At 39.8% G+C, this 17,899-nt stretch overlaps 1 protein-coding gene across 2 annotated transcripts; it reads right to left on the bottom strand.

The window, feature by feature from the left end:
• Positions 1–771: 771 nt before the first annotated feature.
• mepce (methylphosphate capping enzyme) lies at positions 772–9,968 on the bottom strand. Of its 2 annotated transcripts, XM_026372158.1 has the most exons (6): positions 9,588–9,968; positions 7,391–9,036; positions 7,196–7,285; positions 4,758–4,976; positions 4,548–4,671; positions 772–4,459 (listed from the first exon to the last, which is right to left on the bottom strand). In XM_026372158.1, exons 2-6 carry the CDS (start codon positions 8,993–8,995, stop codon positions 4,425–4,427), a joined length of 2,073 nt encoding a protein of 690 aa, XP_026227943.1. In that variant the 5' UTR covers positions 8,996–9,036; positions 9,588–9,968; the 3' UTR covers positions 772–4,424. The 2 variants fall into 2 exon arrangements, with proteins under 2 accessions (XP_026227943.1, XP_026227942.1); XM_026372157.1 differs by having other exon boundaries at positions 7,196–9,036.
• Positions 9,969–17,899: the final 7,931 nt, after the last annotated feature.

Genomic DNA, 17,899 nt, shown 5'->3' with positions numbered 1-17,899 from the left:
CAGCCCTTCACGGACTGATGATTTGGATTTCCACTGTTTTTATTTCATTATGCTCTCAACAAATTACAAAGAACATTAGGATTACTTTACGATTTTCAACTTGAATGATGTGTTCATCAAGACTCACTGTGTGATTTAAGTGTTCCCTTAGCTTTTTTGAAGATGGAGTAATTCAACAAGTAGATAAGTGTAAAAAAAGGATGAAAACTGTATGTGGTCACTATGCAACACAACATAACTAACACCTGTAAGCGATCCACTAAACAGCTCTGCAGTAAACACTATCAGTGGAATGGTATTGTATTTTATTATAATGTACTGGTTATGTCCTTTGTGGCCGCTCCTTGTTTCAAACAAACTTTGATCGGTGAGTCTTTATACTTTTACAAGGAGACATAAACCACGTGAAACAACTTTTTCCCTTGCACAGCAGCGAACACGATACGCCACAGGGCTCCGCTTCCACTGGTTTTAATCAACTTGAACCTGTTTCCAGCTGAAGATGAAGGATTTCCTTTTAACTTACAATTTCTTTTAAAGCAGGTGACTTGTCTGACAGTGAAGTTTTACCTTCACTGTATATATATATATATATATATATATATATATATATATATATATATATATATATATACAAAAAGAATAATCCATACCTTCAAAGGTACTGTACAAGCAAATACCGAAGCACCGAATCTGGAACAACTTTTAATCAATTAAATGTTAAACACAAGGAAACATTCAGATGTAAGTTGTTGTTGAGAGACATGGGAATTCAGAGTTTCCCTGACAGAGGGGATATTTTATTCCAACAGTTTTTTTTTCCAGAAAACTGATTCTATGAAAGATAAAGTACATGTCAAACATTAACTGCAAACATTTACTAGTTTAATTCCATCCAATCATATCAGTGCAAAGTCAACATGAAGAATTTTTGGGCCATTTGAGATCATACACCCCTTGAGTTCAGACAGTTGTGTCACTGAGATTTACATGTTTATTGAATCGCGTTTTGACTATTTCATTACAGTTTCAGAAATTTTATTTTGTATTTTTATGTTCTAAATCGTGAGAAGCTGGAATGCAGCACGACGTGAAATATGCCCATTCATTTACTCTATGTATTTCTAAATATTTTCTTGATAATGCGGCTCACATCTAATCAGGTTGTAGCTACTGGTTTTAAACATAAGCTACGGCTGGAAACTGCAGTATTATTAAAAAGTTAGCTAAGTTTAGAGTATAGCAAGAGTGAGCTATTCAGAAATGTCAGCATAGTGTTGAGAGTGAGCTGTACTTTCCACACATAAGGCAGGATTACTAAATGATCTGCGTAATGTTGTTAAATAATGTGCTTTCACACAAAGGTTGTTACATTTACTTATCTTGCTTGCAAAGTGAAAATCTAGAAGCTAAAACTTTCATTGCACTACTGTTTTGCTGAGTAAAATGTACAGTTTTGAAGAGGAAATATAAATATTACAGTATTGTACACTGCAACAACCTGAGAGCAACATCTGAGCATCATGAGTTTTGAAAGAGTGACGTTTATCAGTGGCATTAAGCCCTGTTGAGAAATGGGTGCTGTAGCTCTACTCACTCTACTTTTGTAATGTAATGTCTTGTGCACAACTTCTGGAAAGCCTCAAAGGGAGTACAAACTTTATGACAACATGTGAATTCACATCTCCAGCGAAGAAATGCTTTAGCATGGATACCTCGACTCTTAAATCAGGCCGCCAGGTGCAATCTTAGCTTTGTTTCTTTAAAAAAATAAAATAATTATATGACCTGCAACGAGGAAAATGTTACATTAATAATTCAAAAAGCAAAATGCCCTTGACATTACAGCAGTGGGCTGATCTAAGCCTGAGAATCCGATTGTCTTAGCTTAGGTAAAAGGTGTAATTTGGTGCCCTGTGTCTGATGAGGCCAATTAACTTTCAATTTAAAATGTTACCTGAAGCTTCATTTTATATATATTTAAGTGTTCCCCAACTTTTATAAAAAGTTTGATGGAAAAAGTATTATTTCTCTCTATTCTGAGGAATATTAAAATGTCTATAACATGTCAAATGAAGTCAAACAATTCATTAACACCAACACTCCTTTCAAAGAGTTTATAAAAAAAATAAAGAGCTAATCTAACAATCCATGTGCCTGCCAGGACAGAACAAAGCAAACACATCTTTGCTTTTGCAGTGTACATATTCATTTGCTGTTACAGAGCTAGATTAGTGATCCATTTCTGGACAAAAACGTGTGACTCACAAATTGGCAGCAAACATTTGAAAAACAAAAACAAACAAAGAAAAAATTCCACTAGAAAACAACTAATGCAGTTATGAACTTAAAATGGACAACAGTAAAAGAAAAACAGCAAACGCATTTACATTGATCGATTACTAAAATAGAAACATGTCATCCATCTTTTTCTTACGGTACTGTGCCAAATGTTGATCGAACCAGTCAAAAAGAGGATTTTCTGTCTCAGCTGCTTACAACGACAGCTTGTAGATGAGTGATGTGCAGCGCACACCAACGATACAATCACAAGAACCTGTAAGTAAGAATTGTCTTTATGAGGCCAAAGACTAAGATCTATTTATCAAATTCAAGAGCAAAAGACCCATTCAGTATTTTGGCAGCAATACAAACAGCATATTAATATTTCAAATGTTAAAAAAAAAACAACTCATGGATATATTCCAGTCATTTTAGTAAACAACCCATTTTCTACAAATGTAGGTTTTCATTCAGCCTCACAGAAGCTGAGTTTAACTCAAGAGCTGAAAAAAAGCTCCCTAGTACTTTTTAGTAATTCTGACGCTGTTTGCATTAATGCCTGTCCAGCAGTGATGATCAGACGATAAAAAAACAATGCATGTTTCAGATTTATAAAGCACTGTAGATGCTGTAGCAATAATAGGCTTCTGCCTTAAATATGACACTCAGTTAGATTCTCAGTCAGCACTTCACGAGGAACAGGGAGGGCTATGGCTTAAGTGTCATTTAGGAATGGAAAAAAGAAAAATGACTGCATGCTACAGATCTCCAAATAGTCCAGATGGTTGCTGGCTGAATTATCTTGAGCTGAGCCGACACCTGGGTGTCATCACAGCTCAAATGTGCCCCCTACCATTCGGATGTAGCATCAGAAAGGACAGAGAACACATGACAGGGCTTCCTGCTTCCTGAAGGGTTTACACTCAAATCGACCCAAACTTAAGATGCCATACTGAGTTCTTATGTAAGCTGATGGAAATTAATATTCAATGACTGTCTCGCCATTCATCAACAGTTTTACTATAGTCACTGAATTACCAACTAGCCCATCATTACCCTAATACAGCTCCTTTAACTCTCTGACAACAGGGACTGGGTTAACATTCAGCGTGTTACTGGATGTTTGCTGCTTTGAGTGCACCTTTTTTCATCCTGCATCATTGTCTTTGTCACACACAGCACTTTTCATTTCATAACGACTCAGGCTTGTGCAATTTGGGAGCTTTACAAATAATCTGTTTCTAAAGGTGGAGTGGTACATTTTGATAGCTCTGTAACAGACTGGAGTTCATTCAACTCTTAGGCCCATTTTGCAAAAGTAAAGACAAAACCAACATATTAGGATTAGGAGCTGAGACAAATGCATTAGTTTTTAGTCATACGTCGTTTCTATGGCTCATAGTTTGGCTGTTCAAAAAAAAAAAAAAAAAAAATCACCATTAATATTCCTGATGCATCAAGTTTCAATGATTCAAACATGATGCAAATATCACTAAATTACTATTTTTAGGCCAAAACATTTTTTTACATTTTGTCCTTTTTAAAAGACATCAAGTCAGTGTGTGATCTGTTTAATGGCTTTGTAATCCAGTGTTATACTGCAGTTTTGTAGCTAATTTGGTGAATACACAGCAATTGTCATTTAAAGTGACAACAGTAGCCAACAGGAAAAGTCTCTCTTACCCCCAACACTAATATGTCTTAACGTATGGTGATGTGGTGGCACGGAAGTTAGAAAAGCAAAAACATATGACCAAGGATATTGAAACAGGCCTGGCCGTTCATCAGACTGGAGCATCACTAACTCTAGAACAGTCCAGAGAACTCAATCAAAGGAGCAACTCTTCCACAGTCTGACCACACTATGATGTTCTCCGGGTTTTACATTGTGGAGTCCTACTTCAGTTCACTCCATACTTTGTAATCACAGAAAAGTCCCACAGGTGCCTCTTCTCTACATATCCCCTCTTTCTGGAATTAATTCCACTTCTGGTCCCAGTCTCCTGGATTTCTACTTCAGTCGTTGAGAAGCTGGAGAAACTTGAATCAGACTCCTCGCACTCCAGGGCAGCTGGTTGGCTTGTGTGTATTTATCGTGGTTTTAGGCTACTCACATTCAAAGATCTACAAGGCAGGAGCGGTCATTTGTGAAATAAGTAGATTGCCCTCTGAAAACCTGGGAAAAAAACATTGAACATGGCATGAAGGTACAAAGGTGAATAACAAGTAGAGCATAAAGTTATACTAACAAATTAATGAATTACCTCTAACTGAACACTTGGGAGATCCAAGGTATTCAAAACTGGTGAATCCCACCTCAGTTGTAAGGTACGATGAAAACTGGTCAGGTTTGAGGTGAATGCTGTTAAAGTTCCTACTAATATTGTCCTGTCAGATAAGAAAGAAAACACATATATATTTATTCATTAGAATTCAAAAACCAATCAACTTTAAAATCCGCTTCAGTTTCTTACAGTCAGCTTCTTCCTCCTCACGTAGGATTCCCAGGGCTGTGGTTCCAGGATAAACATGCCTCCAGGACGGAGATGTCTGTAGACTCTCTTGAAGAGACGCTTGAGGCCACTGTCTCCCCAGTTCAGGTGAACCCATTTGGTAACACTCAGGCATAGGATCACGTCGTACTCAGGCCGCTGAGTCAGCAGAAGATTGTCATTCTCCAGAACATAATTGGCCTAAAGGAGAAGGGAAGTGGTGGGAAAAGTATGAGTATGACAGGACAAATGGTTTTGGTAAATATATAAACATGATAGCTGCAGCTGAAAAATCTGGGAATGGAAAATCTTCTTTGAATGGCATTCATGAAGGTGTTATATTTACTGTCAGGTCATTTGGACAGCAGATGCACTGGTTGATCCACTGAACTAAATTTCATAGTTTCACTTGCATATCAGGAAAGTTTTAGGTCAGTTTCATAAGAAACCATACTGTTGATAAAGAGGGTGGAGGTGAAAACACTGAGAGGCCACACAAAAGGCATCCCATAATATTACATAAAAAAGTCATACTAAACAACATTTTTTGTGATATATAATATGTGATTATTTGAATCTTAGACAAGCGGCCACTGCAGGCTGATGTAACACTCACAAATACAGCAGCTACTGAGGACACCAACCAAATTTTACTGCTGCTCTGTGAAACTATTTGACTTACAAATGGTGTAGAAACGCAGAAAGAGATTTGATGATTTACATGGTGGATTGACAGAAATGAAAAAAGAAAAAGTTAAATAAAAGCTCAATCAAGAAGTCACTCTATGAACAATTATTCTCTCAGCTGCCCATGCTGAGGACATTTTCCATTCAGTTTCAGCTATGGTCTCTGTAAAGTAATCATCCCATCCCAGCAGTCAAATTTGAAATTTGTTCTTCTCTGCGCTGTCATTTCAGTGTTAGATCAAACCAAGTACTCCATCCCCGCATTAAACTATCTGACTCCACTGCAGGACGCTTCTGTTCTCTTCATAACTTGACATACACAGAAGGAGCAATGAGTGCTTCAAATAGGTTTCTATTGTCCCATTATTACCAACATTACATGCAAATAACTGAAAAGGAAAGAGAGTCCCAGTGAACTGCTATATAAATAAAAGTGACTTGATTTAATTTGACCCAAGCTACATTCACAGATGTTCTTAACAGAAGGGAGTGTTATTTGATCCAGATCACCCTTTAAATAGAATCTATGTGAGAACAGACTTTAGCAAACATGATTATTTTGAAATGTTGCATAAGGAAAAGCACAGGTGTTATTGGCATTAGGTTGTTTGGTCTATCACACATGCAACATTGGTAAGAGAGAGTCAATATTTTCCCAAGCTATTTTGTAATTTAGGAACTGATAAGATTTTGCAATACGGACACCTGCTATAATACATTTAATATGCTCCCTTACAATTTTCAACACTTAAACCTGATACCTGGGTTGGTTTGTCAAGTGAATAGCGCAGCTTAAATAAGTAGCCTTACATTTCTTTCTCAAATACATGTGGTATTGTGTAAACTCTGTGCTGCACTCCTATTATCTCTAATGCTCATACCAGGGTAGGAGGCAGTTGTCGGTGTCATTCAGAAACACTAGTTTCTACATCTAACCAATTCATGTCGCAGCCTACACAAAGTCTGCAACGCACAAAGCCAGGGAAGAGATGTAGACAGAAACTAGAATAATAAAACCACTAATGAGAAACCTTTAACTACTATTACAAAAGTTGGTAAATTCCCCATTAACTATAAGTAATTCTTTCTTTAAATAATTAGTGGAAACGACTTAGTTTAGTGTCACTGTAAACTCAAGATGTTGTACACATCAAGTGTACAAAGTACATAAAATTCTAGTGGTGATTCTTATCATACTCACAGTTTGAGCCTAATTATCTATAAATGAAATGAAGCAACACAAACAATACAAATGGTGCAGATGCTTGCTTGTTAGAGGATGTAGCTATAAAAGATGTTGCCAAAAACCTTGTTTTAGATATAATTCATTTTTTTTACATTTTATTTCACTAAAGTATACTGAAAGTAAAACACATAAATCAATAAACTGCTCATTTAAGTTGGTTCTATCCAGTTACAATGTTAGCTGTGCCTGAAATTAATTTCCCTGGTAAGTTATTATCGTATGCATGTTATACAGATAAGCTGAATGGTGCAGGGTGCATGCTATAATGGAAGTGACTGTGCTGCGACAAAGCCACCCCTAATTTAGAGGCAAGACAATTATCATCTTCATTAGTGGGTGCACAAATTCTGCCCACTCCTTTGGTGAAATCAGTCAGAACCCCCAGTGTTTCCCTTAATATGCAGCCTTTTTTCTTAATGGGTCACACAATACAATTACATAGCAACCTCGTGCTTGTACCAAAAGTGCACAGAGATTGCTATCTTACCTTAATGAAGGACACATTTGAGGGGAACTCCCCTGGCCGCCCAGTGGAGGTTTCTGTTAGTGGGGGTGCAGCAATGGGTCCCCTGGAGATCTGTAGGGACACAGGAAAAGAGCAGCTCACAGAGTAATCACCAGGGGGTGACTCACAATCCTCCTGCTCCATTTCCTCTTTACTGTCCTGCCTGTGGGTCTCTACCTCATCTGTGTGACAGTTATTGTCATTTACAGCCTCTGCAGGGCCACTTTCTCCTTTGACTGGTTTCCCATTTTCATCCCGGCTTTTGGCTTCATTGTGCTTCTCTTCTGTGCCCATGTGACTTTCATTTCCATTTCTCTCCTCCTGTTTAGTGCTCTCTCTCCCACACTTTGCACGCCTGGCCTCTTGGGTCTGCAGCTCAGACAGATAATGTCTGATGTTCTTACGGGCTGCATGTACCAGGCCACTGTCGATATCCAGGCCCAATATGCGAGCAGGTCTTAGCATTTTGGCAATGTAGAGTGTCAGGTGGCCTGCGTTGCAACCCAAATCCAGAACCTCTTTACCCTCAAACCATTCTGGACGGAGCACACGCACCCGTGGGTCTTCGCAGGCACCTGGGTTGCGGTAGCCATAATACTTGTTGTAATTTCCATACTGGAATTTCTTTTTCTGTTGCTCCTTCACCTGGTTGTGGGGATGCTGGTGCTGGCGGCTCGCTCCTGGGCCTGTTTTGGGACCAGTCCTGGGTGTGTGAAAGGACTGGGATTGTCTCTGCGCCCCTGTACCACAACTTCTATCTCCAGATCCTGACTTTCCAATTGGGGTAGAATGCGTGACAGGGGTCTCCATTTTGCCAGAGTTACGCCTACGCTTGCGTCTGCTTGTGTGATGGTTTGGTCCCGCTGATATGGAGGAAGTGGAATCCTCCATGGATACAGATGTCATCTCCTCCTTGCAGCTGGCTGAGCTGTCAGCTATGTGCTCATGGGAATCCCCTGTGACACTGGAGAAACTGTCAGACTCTTTGGAGACATCAAGTGCAGAACATGAGGTTAACACACTCGCAGGCAATGTTGAGTCCATTTTAACATCACTTTTTCCTGATTCTGAAAGGTTGATCTGTGTGGTTGAAATCCCACTGACACCCCCTCCACCTCCTCCATGGTGTCTATTGCGGTGTCTCTTCCTGCCACCACTCTTGTAGGGGGACACCAAAAAGCTGCTGTCTGCTATCCCACTGTTCAGGTTCAGTGGATCGGTGATATCTCTGGGGATGAGAATCTCTACAGGGTCTCGACTCTTCGCTGGCAGTGGGGAGGATTTGGGTGTCTCTGCATTCAGTGCTCTGTTGACATCCTCATCCAGCAGGCTGTTGAGATTCAGTGGGTCAAAAATATTCCCACCCAGGAGGAAGTTGGTAGGCAGGACGGAGTCACTTTCAGAGTTGGCCCTCCTTCTCCTCTTGCCATATGTTGGATGCTTGAAATTAGAATTTGCTGTGTTGCGGCGCTTTGTTAGCTTTGTTTGTTGCTGCTGTTTTGAATGTTGAAAGCTGTTCCTGCGATTGATATTGTTCTCGTTCCCTCTGGTTCCCTGTCCAGTTTTATCTGTGTGGGTTAGCGTGTCAGTTGCGCTGGTGTGTTTGGGTGAGGTTGCTGTCCCCGGGACGGGACAAGCAGCTGCAAAGTCATGGGTGGGCGAAGTACCCTCAACCATTACAGATATACTGCTGTAACCTCCAGTACAATCTGAAAGGTGCAGAGATGAAGTTGAGCTGGCTTGTGGGCTGCCAGTTTTTACAGTATCCTCATCGACGGACATCTTGTTTGGTGTGCAGATCTGATGCAAACATGGAAATCCCTCTAGATGTGAAAGACACAAAAAGTCATATTAAAAGGCTGACATAACCTACTGAACAATATAAATATTAGTATGAACAGTGTTACTTCAAATTAAATGCAGCCCTACTACTCTACACTTCAAACCTCAAAGCAAAGTCTATCACATAAACCACACCATAAAACAGCCAAGATGATCTATTTCTGAGATTTCACAACTTAAGGTTAAGTCCTGGGACACACCTCCAAGATGCACCTAATCAATAAATAGCATTTGAAGTGAACTATTAATTTACAGGACGGGATGTATGAGACAACCTTTTGAAAGCCATTTGAAAAACAAATGTCTGTCTTTACTACAGAAGCCCATCATCAGGCGGATGGTCTGACTTGTAAAGCGCGTCTCCTCAAGGTTTAGCGACCTGAAAAGTTTGGGAGCCCCTGTGTTGCACAGTTACCTAGCTAGCAGGCTAGCTCCTAGCTTCTCTATCGCGGGCCAAACACTGCAACGTCGAGTAAACGTTCAGCTCCACTCCCGCTGAAAAGCGCTATTAAACAAACAGAGAAGTACCCACCTCGATATGTTGCAGTCTGGAGCCCCGTAGTCGCCTTTATGACAGTGCTACTATCTACCAGATGGCCACCTCTTCGCGTACACTCAGCGCAGTCCCATCAAAATAACAGTCTCCCCTCGCAGCGCTCCCCGCCTCCGGCCGGACTGTCACTAACGTTACCCCGCACTGGCTCCACTCGAGCTAACGTTAGCGTAGCTAGCTAGCAGCGCCAACACGCGCGTAAACACTGCGCGGGTATGTCCGTCCGCGACAAAAGGCTCCTCTGCCCTCCAAACTGTCTTGCGGACTTGTTCAGTGAACTCCTAGCAGCCCAGCGTCGGGCAGCTTGGTGAATAAATTATTCCACTCGCTGATAGTGTCGGCATGGCGGCGCATCCGGGCTCCGAGTGCTGCCCAAGACGGACTGGGCGGAGATCTCTGACTGGTGCCTGCAAGGTGCTCACAGGGAATATGATAATGAGCCTCAGAGATCCTCAGGCTGCTCAACAGATCACACTTATCGACGAATAAGCCTTTTAAATCAGATTAAATGTGTAGTGGGATGTTCATTAATAGATTCTAATGTCAGACTTTTTAAGCTGACGACTGTGATATTTATTATTCCCTTTAGTAAACGACTTAACTGCAGTTGTAGAAATCAGCATTTGTGGTAGTCGATTTATTGGTAATGTCTGTCTGGTGCTGCTGTGCAGTCATTGCTTTAATTGTAATAACTTTAAATATAACATTTGTGTTTTCATTACAGAGTAACTCATTAGCTAATGACAAACTACTGCAAGCCTTTTATCCATCTTAAGCGTTTCCAAATAGCCTGTAGATGTTTTAATTAGACTATATATACTGATTAGAAACTTTTTTTCATTATTATTATAGTTAATTTCATTATTTTTACTATTTAACAAAGAAGAACGTTTGGAGCGATGTTTTCACAACAACTGTCAGCTACAGACTTTTACTTCACAGTGTATTTTGAACAGCAGCCATAATGAAACAGAATGATAGCAGACTGTTGGTAGATTAAGGAGGCAAATTGATCCAAATTACATTAATCTTTTTACATTTTCTGCACAGATGGAGAAGTGCCCTCCATCTTCAACTCATTGTAATTTTAAGGTTGCTCATAAAATCATTGCCACATGTTGTATGTTGCTCTGTGTTAGTTTTACAGGCATTTTTGGTTCTTTTGTTTGCTGCAACATCACAGCTATGACTCACATCTACACTTGGTTTTGATGACACCTTCACAGTCGACTTCTAGGCCACAATCAACAAGGTAGGCTTGTTCACCCTATTATTGTTTCCATGACCAGTGTCTTGAGTAAGCCTGAAATTAAACCTCTGGATGTAAACTGAGAGGAATTGTGCTGAACTAGCAGTTTCTTGTCATTTCCATCTCCACATGATTGTGGTCGTTCACCACAACAGTGCAGCTGCTGACAGGGTTTGAGAAAGGTCAACTTTTGGGCCTCAGGTTGATGATGCACAGCGGTGCTGGGGTAGCACATTGGTCAATGCCGCTGCAGCCTGCAGACTGTCTAGATCACTAAAGGCTTTTATTTTAACTTTGCTCCACATCTCACTGGATTGTTTTTGTAATATCAATATAATCTGGTGGTGATGAGGAATGAATGTATGGATAGCATTGTAGACCCATATATGCTTTTTGCAAACTTACTGCTTGTACAATTTTATGTTTTCTTGTAAAATGCTATATTTGTTTTTCATGATTTTATAGTGAAATGAAAGAGAACGAATGGCAAACGCTATTTGATTAGTCCCATGTTAAAAATTAGCCTTCTAACAGCTTAATATAATAGTAATTTAGATTAAGATATCAGAATACTCAAAAGTGTAGAGTCTTTTATATGCAGTTTAATTATGTAGAGTCTCTGGAAGTACACATCATCAACATACAACACTTTATACCCAATAAACAGCCTACACTTATTCCTCATAGTATATCTCAGGGCAGGGGAAGACCCGGTCCAACATCTCCCTGTACTTCATAATTTGTTTTACTTTTTTTCTCAGTATATACTACATTACATATTTCCTTGTAATTGTGTAAAGACATACTGTGCTGAACATGCTCAATATCAGCATGGTTTAATGAATATACTAGCCGTTCTGCAATTAACCACTAGGTGGAGACAAAATACGGGTTTAACAATTAGATGTGCAGCATGGCAAATTGTGCAACTACAGAAATCCACATTAGCAGCACCCACTCCCCTCTCTTCCTGTCTTTTCTGTACAGTATAGTGATCATGGAGGTTTGAAAAGGGCATTGCAGTAAATTGAACCTCAAAGTTTTGCACTTTGGCTACACCGATAAGTAAGTTTTGAATTCTCACGTTGTGGTTGGTATGATTTATGAGTTGAATCAGCAGTCAGCCTCACAGAGGCTTCAGCACTAGACATCTGCAGCTGTGGCAACAGGAGTGTTTATGTATTTAGTTAAAGTTGCCTACAGTGAAAAGAAAGAAAAACACTACCAGGCCTCAAGGAATCCTGTTTTGAAAAGCCAATGGAATTTGTAAGGTATTTTTTAAGCAGTGTCTCTACTGATACTTCCTACAAATGATCAGGAGAAATCATGTTAACCAAGAAATAGCTTCAGCAGGTCACAGAAGTTCACTTTGGGTTATTTTGTAGTTGCTGCAACATATTCTTGGCTTCTAAAAATTCTGTTTCTTCCAACTAATAATGAGAATAAAGTGCTCAAGCAGCTTTAACTGTGACCCTGATTTCTTTTTGTGACCTGAAAACCCATTATGTTTATTCAGTTTTACAGATTTAATGTTTAATTGATGTTACTGTTTAAAAAAAGAGCCAGTCTCTTATTCCCTAAAAAATGAATCAAATGTAACATCATAAAACCACATACATCAAATCAGAGTTTATAAATCCTCAAATATTTTCGTCTTCATCCGTAATGTGGTACTAAGATGGTAATATTGAGTCAAGACAGTTATTCTTGGAAGCTAATATGCACAAGCTAAAATGAAAAATGTCTAAATAAAAGATGATGTGAAACTCTGGAATATGAATAAGACGCTCTGCATTTTTTATTCAATGTAGATAAAAAAAAACTCATGCATGATATTGAGCAGACATCATGCTCCTAATGAGGCTCCAAATCAGTACCACAGACTCTGCTGGGTAAATGAGTCACCCACTCTCTAATCTCTATAGAAGGGACAAATAGGAGAGAGGGTACCTGTTCCTCCCGCTTCTGTCCTTCTCTTTTCTTATGTTAATAGGGGTGCGGTCCTCGATCTCTGGGCACCATCTGCCTTTCCTCGGGGTTTGGGCCCCAAGCACTCCAGACGTGTCCTATTGTTTGTGTGTGTCCAAGCAGAAAGTGGTGAGTACACATGGTTCTCGTGGCCCAAAAGGCTCCTCCATCAAGAGCACGAGCCTGCTGTTCATTAGCCTACATATGACAGAGGGAGGCGGCTGCTCGCGTGCCCTGTGAACAGTAACATCAGGGCCAACCACCGTTTGTTCTGCCGCGAGTCCTGCTCAGATCTACTGTGTGATGTTGTTGTAAGTAACTGTTCCCTGAGGGACAGGTTGATAGCTCAACAATCCATTTGTGTCTTTTTGTCTTTACATTTTATCACAAGTTCTGTGACAGAGTTCAGATTTTTGACTGATGCATCATTTGTCCAGTCATAATAAAAAATGATTTAAATGACTGGGTTTATTTTTGCTTTATTAGACGCCTTATCCCTTAAATGGTTTTCAGGGTTGCAGATTCTGTAGTATACACTTCATACACTGAAATGGAGGTAGCGGATGTGGTCTCCTCCTCGAGCAAATTAGCATAGCTTTGTTGACATTCATTGTCCCCGGTGAGCTTAATCAAAATTGGGTGTTGGGATTGTGACGGATGGATAAATGAAGGATGGAGAACAAATCTGTAGTTGCCAGCTTATAATTCTTAATTTCATTATTGTGGGACAACGATAAAATGACCAAAATGTCATTTGCAATCATGGGAAGAATAATTGCAAACATACCATGGTGACCTTTGATATAAGTCATTTGATTACAATTCTGACACAAAAGCTGATTAAACATCGCAAATATTCAAAGTTAAATTAGGTAAATTAAGTTACAAATGTGACTCTGCAGAGTATGAATGAAACAAAGTGCATTTAAAATGTAATAACTGAAAAGAAAGGTGTTTTATTTAAACCACTAAGAGTAAACCCACACAGACACAGTTTGGTGAAAATCCATCCTTTTAAAAAATCACGAAAAACCATCCATCATATTTCTTATTTGACATTTGAATCCTCATTTGAATCCTCGTGAATTAACGAGGTAGCCGACCAGTTACCTGACCCAACACTGACAGGCAGAGTGCAACTTTCCATGGGGCCTGCCCTCCTCATTCATCAAAGCTACATGCTGCTGGCTGCATTGAGATTAGTTATTGAACTATCCAAGCAAAGGGAAACCAGTCCGCTTCACAGGCACAGCACACAATAAACCAGCTGTCAGAGGGAGGGGCTTGTTCAAACCAGTGTTGTCATGGACAGGACTTTTGTGTTGCCCTCTGAGAGCTGATAGGTGCTGCTGCACGAGGACGCCATGCACTGATTAATATTGACACAGGGCTTGATTGAGGCCACACAAGTGATCAGAGTTAAAGTGAGCAGCGCGGTTATCCAACACCAAAATGTCAGCAAAGGTGAAGTGAACGTGATTTCTGTGTGGTTTGGGAATATCCACGAGGGTGGCAATGTGTGAAGGGTGTGCTTTGCAAGCAGCATGTGTGCAGTCACGTGTGCGTGTTCACTTTAGCATCCTCTTCGTGTAAGCAGGTTGAAGCATGTAATATAGGCTACATTAAGAATCTTGGCAAATGAGCCAAGGTGTTAAGTAGACAACATTAAACCGCGCCCTAATCTGTAATTACTGCACTCAGTTGACAGCACTTACATCGCTGCACGAGCTCTTGCAGGGCCCTGTCGGTTAACCTATTGATATATTTCCCATAATCAGGCGGCCTACTAACCTCAATTATATTCCTTTGGGGTTAACACATGCAAAAAATAGTTCCTCCTGTTTGTGCATGTAGCTGTGCATAACCCATAATCTTTCAGATGCAAAGCTACCAGCAGAGGACTGACAGAAGTTAATCTGATGTGGTTAAATGAGGAGCATTGAATACACTGTCCACACTATCCCTCTCTATTCTGCTTTATCTACAGACATCACACTTCCAGAGAAATGCTGTACATCGCTGTACATGCAAGAAAGAAAAGAAAAAAATATATACAAATTGATATCACAAGCTGCATTTTCAGGCACAGGTGAGAGGCGAGATTTTATTGATGCCGAGTAGAAAGCGAACTTCAGTTCTGCGGGATTCACTTCATCTCCTCTCATGTATCATCATTTCCTGGGAGGCTTGAATGTCTCTCTGAAGCTTCCCTCTTCCTCTGCTCCCAAGGCCCAGTGAGCACTGCCATAATATGATCATCTGAACCATAATTTGATGTGGTTTATACAGTAGTGATTGACCAGTGCAGTGATTATTTGATCCTACACCAAAGTAACGATCGTCTCAGATTTCGTCCCACCATTTCGCTGAAGGATATATTCTTGTTGGACTGATCTTGAAAAGGATCACCATGAAATGCTGCTACACTAAAGCAGTGATGGAAACGTTCATACTGGAAATTAAAGAACTGCATGATGTTTTTGTCGATAGCTTTGCTGAGTTAGAGTAAACTGAGTAAATAGATGAAGTGGATTAAAAGGCTTTGAAGCCATAAAATGAGAAAACTAAAAACCCAGATATATTTAAAGTATACTGTGCAAGATAAATGATATAATTGTTACCAGACACTAGAACAATCTTTGAATAGCCTTCTGGATTATCCACATGACCTTGTGCAAACTGCAGATGGGCAGTAATGCTGTTTTCCTTGCTACTCTGCCATGCACACCATTGTTCAGTGTTTTCCTCAGGTGGCTCATGTTTATTAATGTTATCCACTGCAAGAGAGGCCTTTAGTTTCCAAGACGTTACCCTGTGGCCTCCCAGACGATTACCGGCCTTGGCCGGAGTGTGTCTCATTTGGTCAACCACTCCTGGAGAGGGTACGCAGTCTTCCTGACGGTCGACCGGTGGAATCCAAACTCTTAAACTCCTTTGTAAGCCTTGGCGAGCATCACCAGCTCTTCGGTTTTAGCACTAAAGTGGTATAAAAAAGTAACATTTCAGTTGAGTTATTGGTTGTAAATAACAAGGATTGGAGACAGCTATTTTTTTTAAATGAAGCTTCTTAACAATGTTATTGATGTAAACATTAGACAGGATATATTGGGTTTTACAGGTGTGTAGGTTATATAGATTCTTTTACAAATCAATTTTCCCGACCGTGCCCAAAACACTAAGACATTGCAGACACGGCTCATTACAAAATGTCACCACAGAGATGTAGTCTGCCTCTGAGGATATTTATAGGATTCATTACATAAACGTTGATCACTGACAGCAGCCTGTGGATACTTGTAAATCACGCTCCACCCTCCAAGCTTTTACATCCAGGCTTTGGGACATGATCTGCCTTAGTGGTCACTTGGCTGAGTTCATAGGTAAATATGACATATTTAGCGGATTGTGAAATTAAGGACACGTTGCACATCTACTTATATATGTAACTGTTGATACAGTTTGACGCACAAAAACCAGTAGTGGTGGTTATTTATTCCAATATGTTGTGCTTTCTTATCTATGGCAACTCACAATGACAGAACAGGTTTGAGTTCGGTACTTCTAAAGGACATGACAACAACACACACAACGTATCCTTGTCCTGAGTCTGTCATCCAAATGCCGGCAGCCCCTCCAAACACCAACTAGTCATAATTACAGTCACATGGAGAGAAGTCATACGTATAGAATGAATTAGCTAAACATGTGAGATTTTATAAATAGAAGAAAAAGACACTTGAATAAAACTTGGATGTGAAATAATAATATTTGACATTATCCTAAACTGGTTGTTTTCAATTCTTTGTCATGCTACAGTTCACTTGCGTTGTGTCAGATCCAGGAGACTTGTGACACTTTTCTGTATTAACTGTGTGTGTCTCACCGTGCAGTAATCCTTCGTGTCTGCTGTCAGCAGTCAGAGCAGAACATCTCTTGTCTGCATTAAAATGTTTGCGCAGCACTTCTGAACTAAATTCACATTGGTATTTGTGGTTCTTATCTCTGTTGGCAGAGTTTAATCTGATCTTGCTATTGGAACAAGTGCCATGATTGTTACAAAAACTGCAAGTTTCAGACATTTACCCGTATTTGTTGTGTTCTATATTGAAATTGCAAGATCAGATTTAGATTTAGAAAATGTGATTTATTTGAAAAGCATCACAAAGGCCACATCCTGATGAGACACATGAAGAAGACTCTTGCTGTCACAGATCAGCCATATTGCTCTCCGACAAGGAATCGACATTACAGGGGGTTGTCAGGACAACCAGCCATGATTCAGAGAGCCTCAGATAGGCCTCCACCTAGAGCTGGAAGCACTAGCCATGAGACTGAGCAGATGCTGTGCCAGTGAGCCAATCACAGGTGAGGCTGAGGAAAAAGATGACATCATAGGCAAATTAGGGCAAACGCGTTGATTGTTTTTGGTTGTTGCTTCCGCCTGCACACGAACCTGAAACCACTTTCATACCCTGAAAAAATAAAAAACCCTCTCTCAAGCCATGTACATTTTCAAATTCAGGAAAATTTATATTTATCTTTTTAAATTTAGGGATCATTTCAAAATTGGAAAACCATAAAAATACATTTGGTCAGAAACTTATCAATCAGACAAAACGTTAGTTGTTTAGTTTTTTTTATTTTTAAGTGAGATATCTAGTTGACATTTAATAGACTGTTTTACAGGAATAGGAAATCAATATTTCAGTGACATGAAACCAGTATAATTTTCTAGAAAAACTAAAAGTCCTGTCCTTCTACATTTATGTGTTATGTTATAGTTATATATTAGCTGGCGATTTACAAAATATTCAACATCATGACATACTGTAGTTGCAGGCGCTGGATGAGTGTCATCACCATTCCCAGCAGTGATTGGCTTTTAAAGGTAAAATGCTTTTTTTTTTAGCCAGAGTTGGCAGAACTTGATTATATTTATAATGAGGGTAAAGACAGTTTTAAATAAAACATCTATTCTTCTCTTCTTCCTCTGCATCACATCATCTCCGTGTGTTCGGGTGATGTCTTAATACATTTCTCAGACTGCAGACATATTTAACACCTGCTTTCTTCA

This window comes from Anabas testudineus, chromosome 14 (assembly GCF_900324465.2).
Source record: "Anabas testudineus chromosome 14, fAnaTes1.2, whole genome shotgun sequence".
Lineage (NCBI taxonomy): Eukaryota > Metazoa > Chordata > Actinopteri > Anabantiformes > Anabantidae > Anabas > Anabas testudineus.
This window is presented reverse-complemented; position numbering and strand designations above follow the sequence as displayed.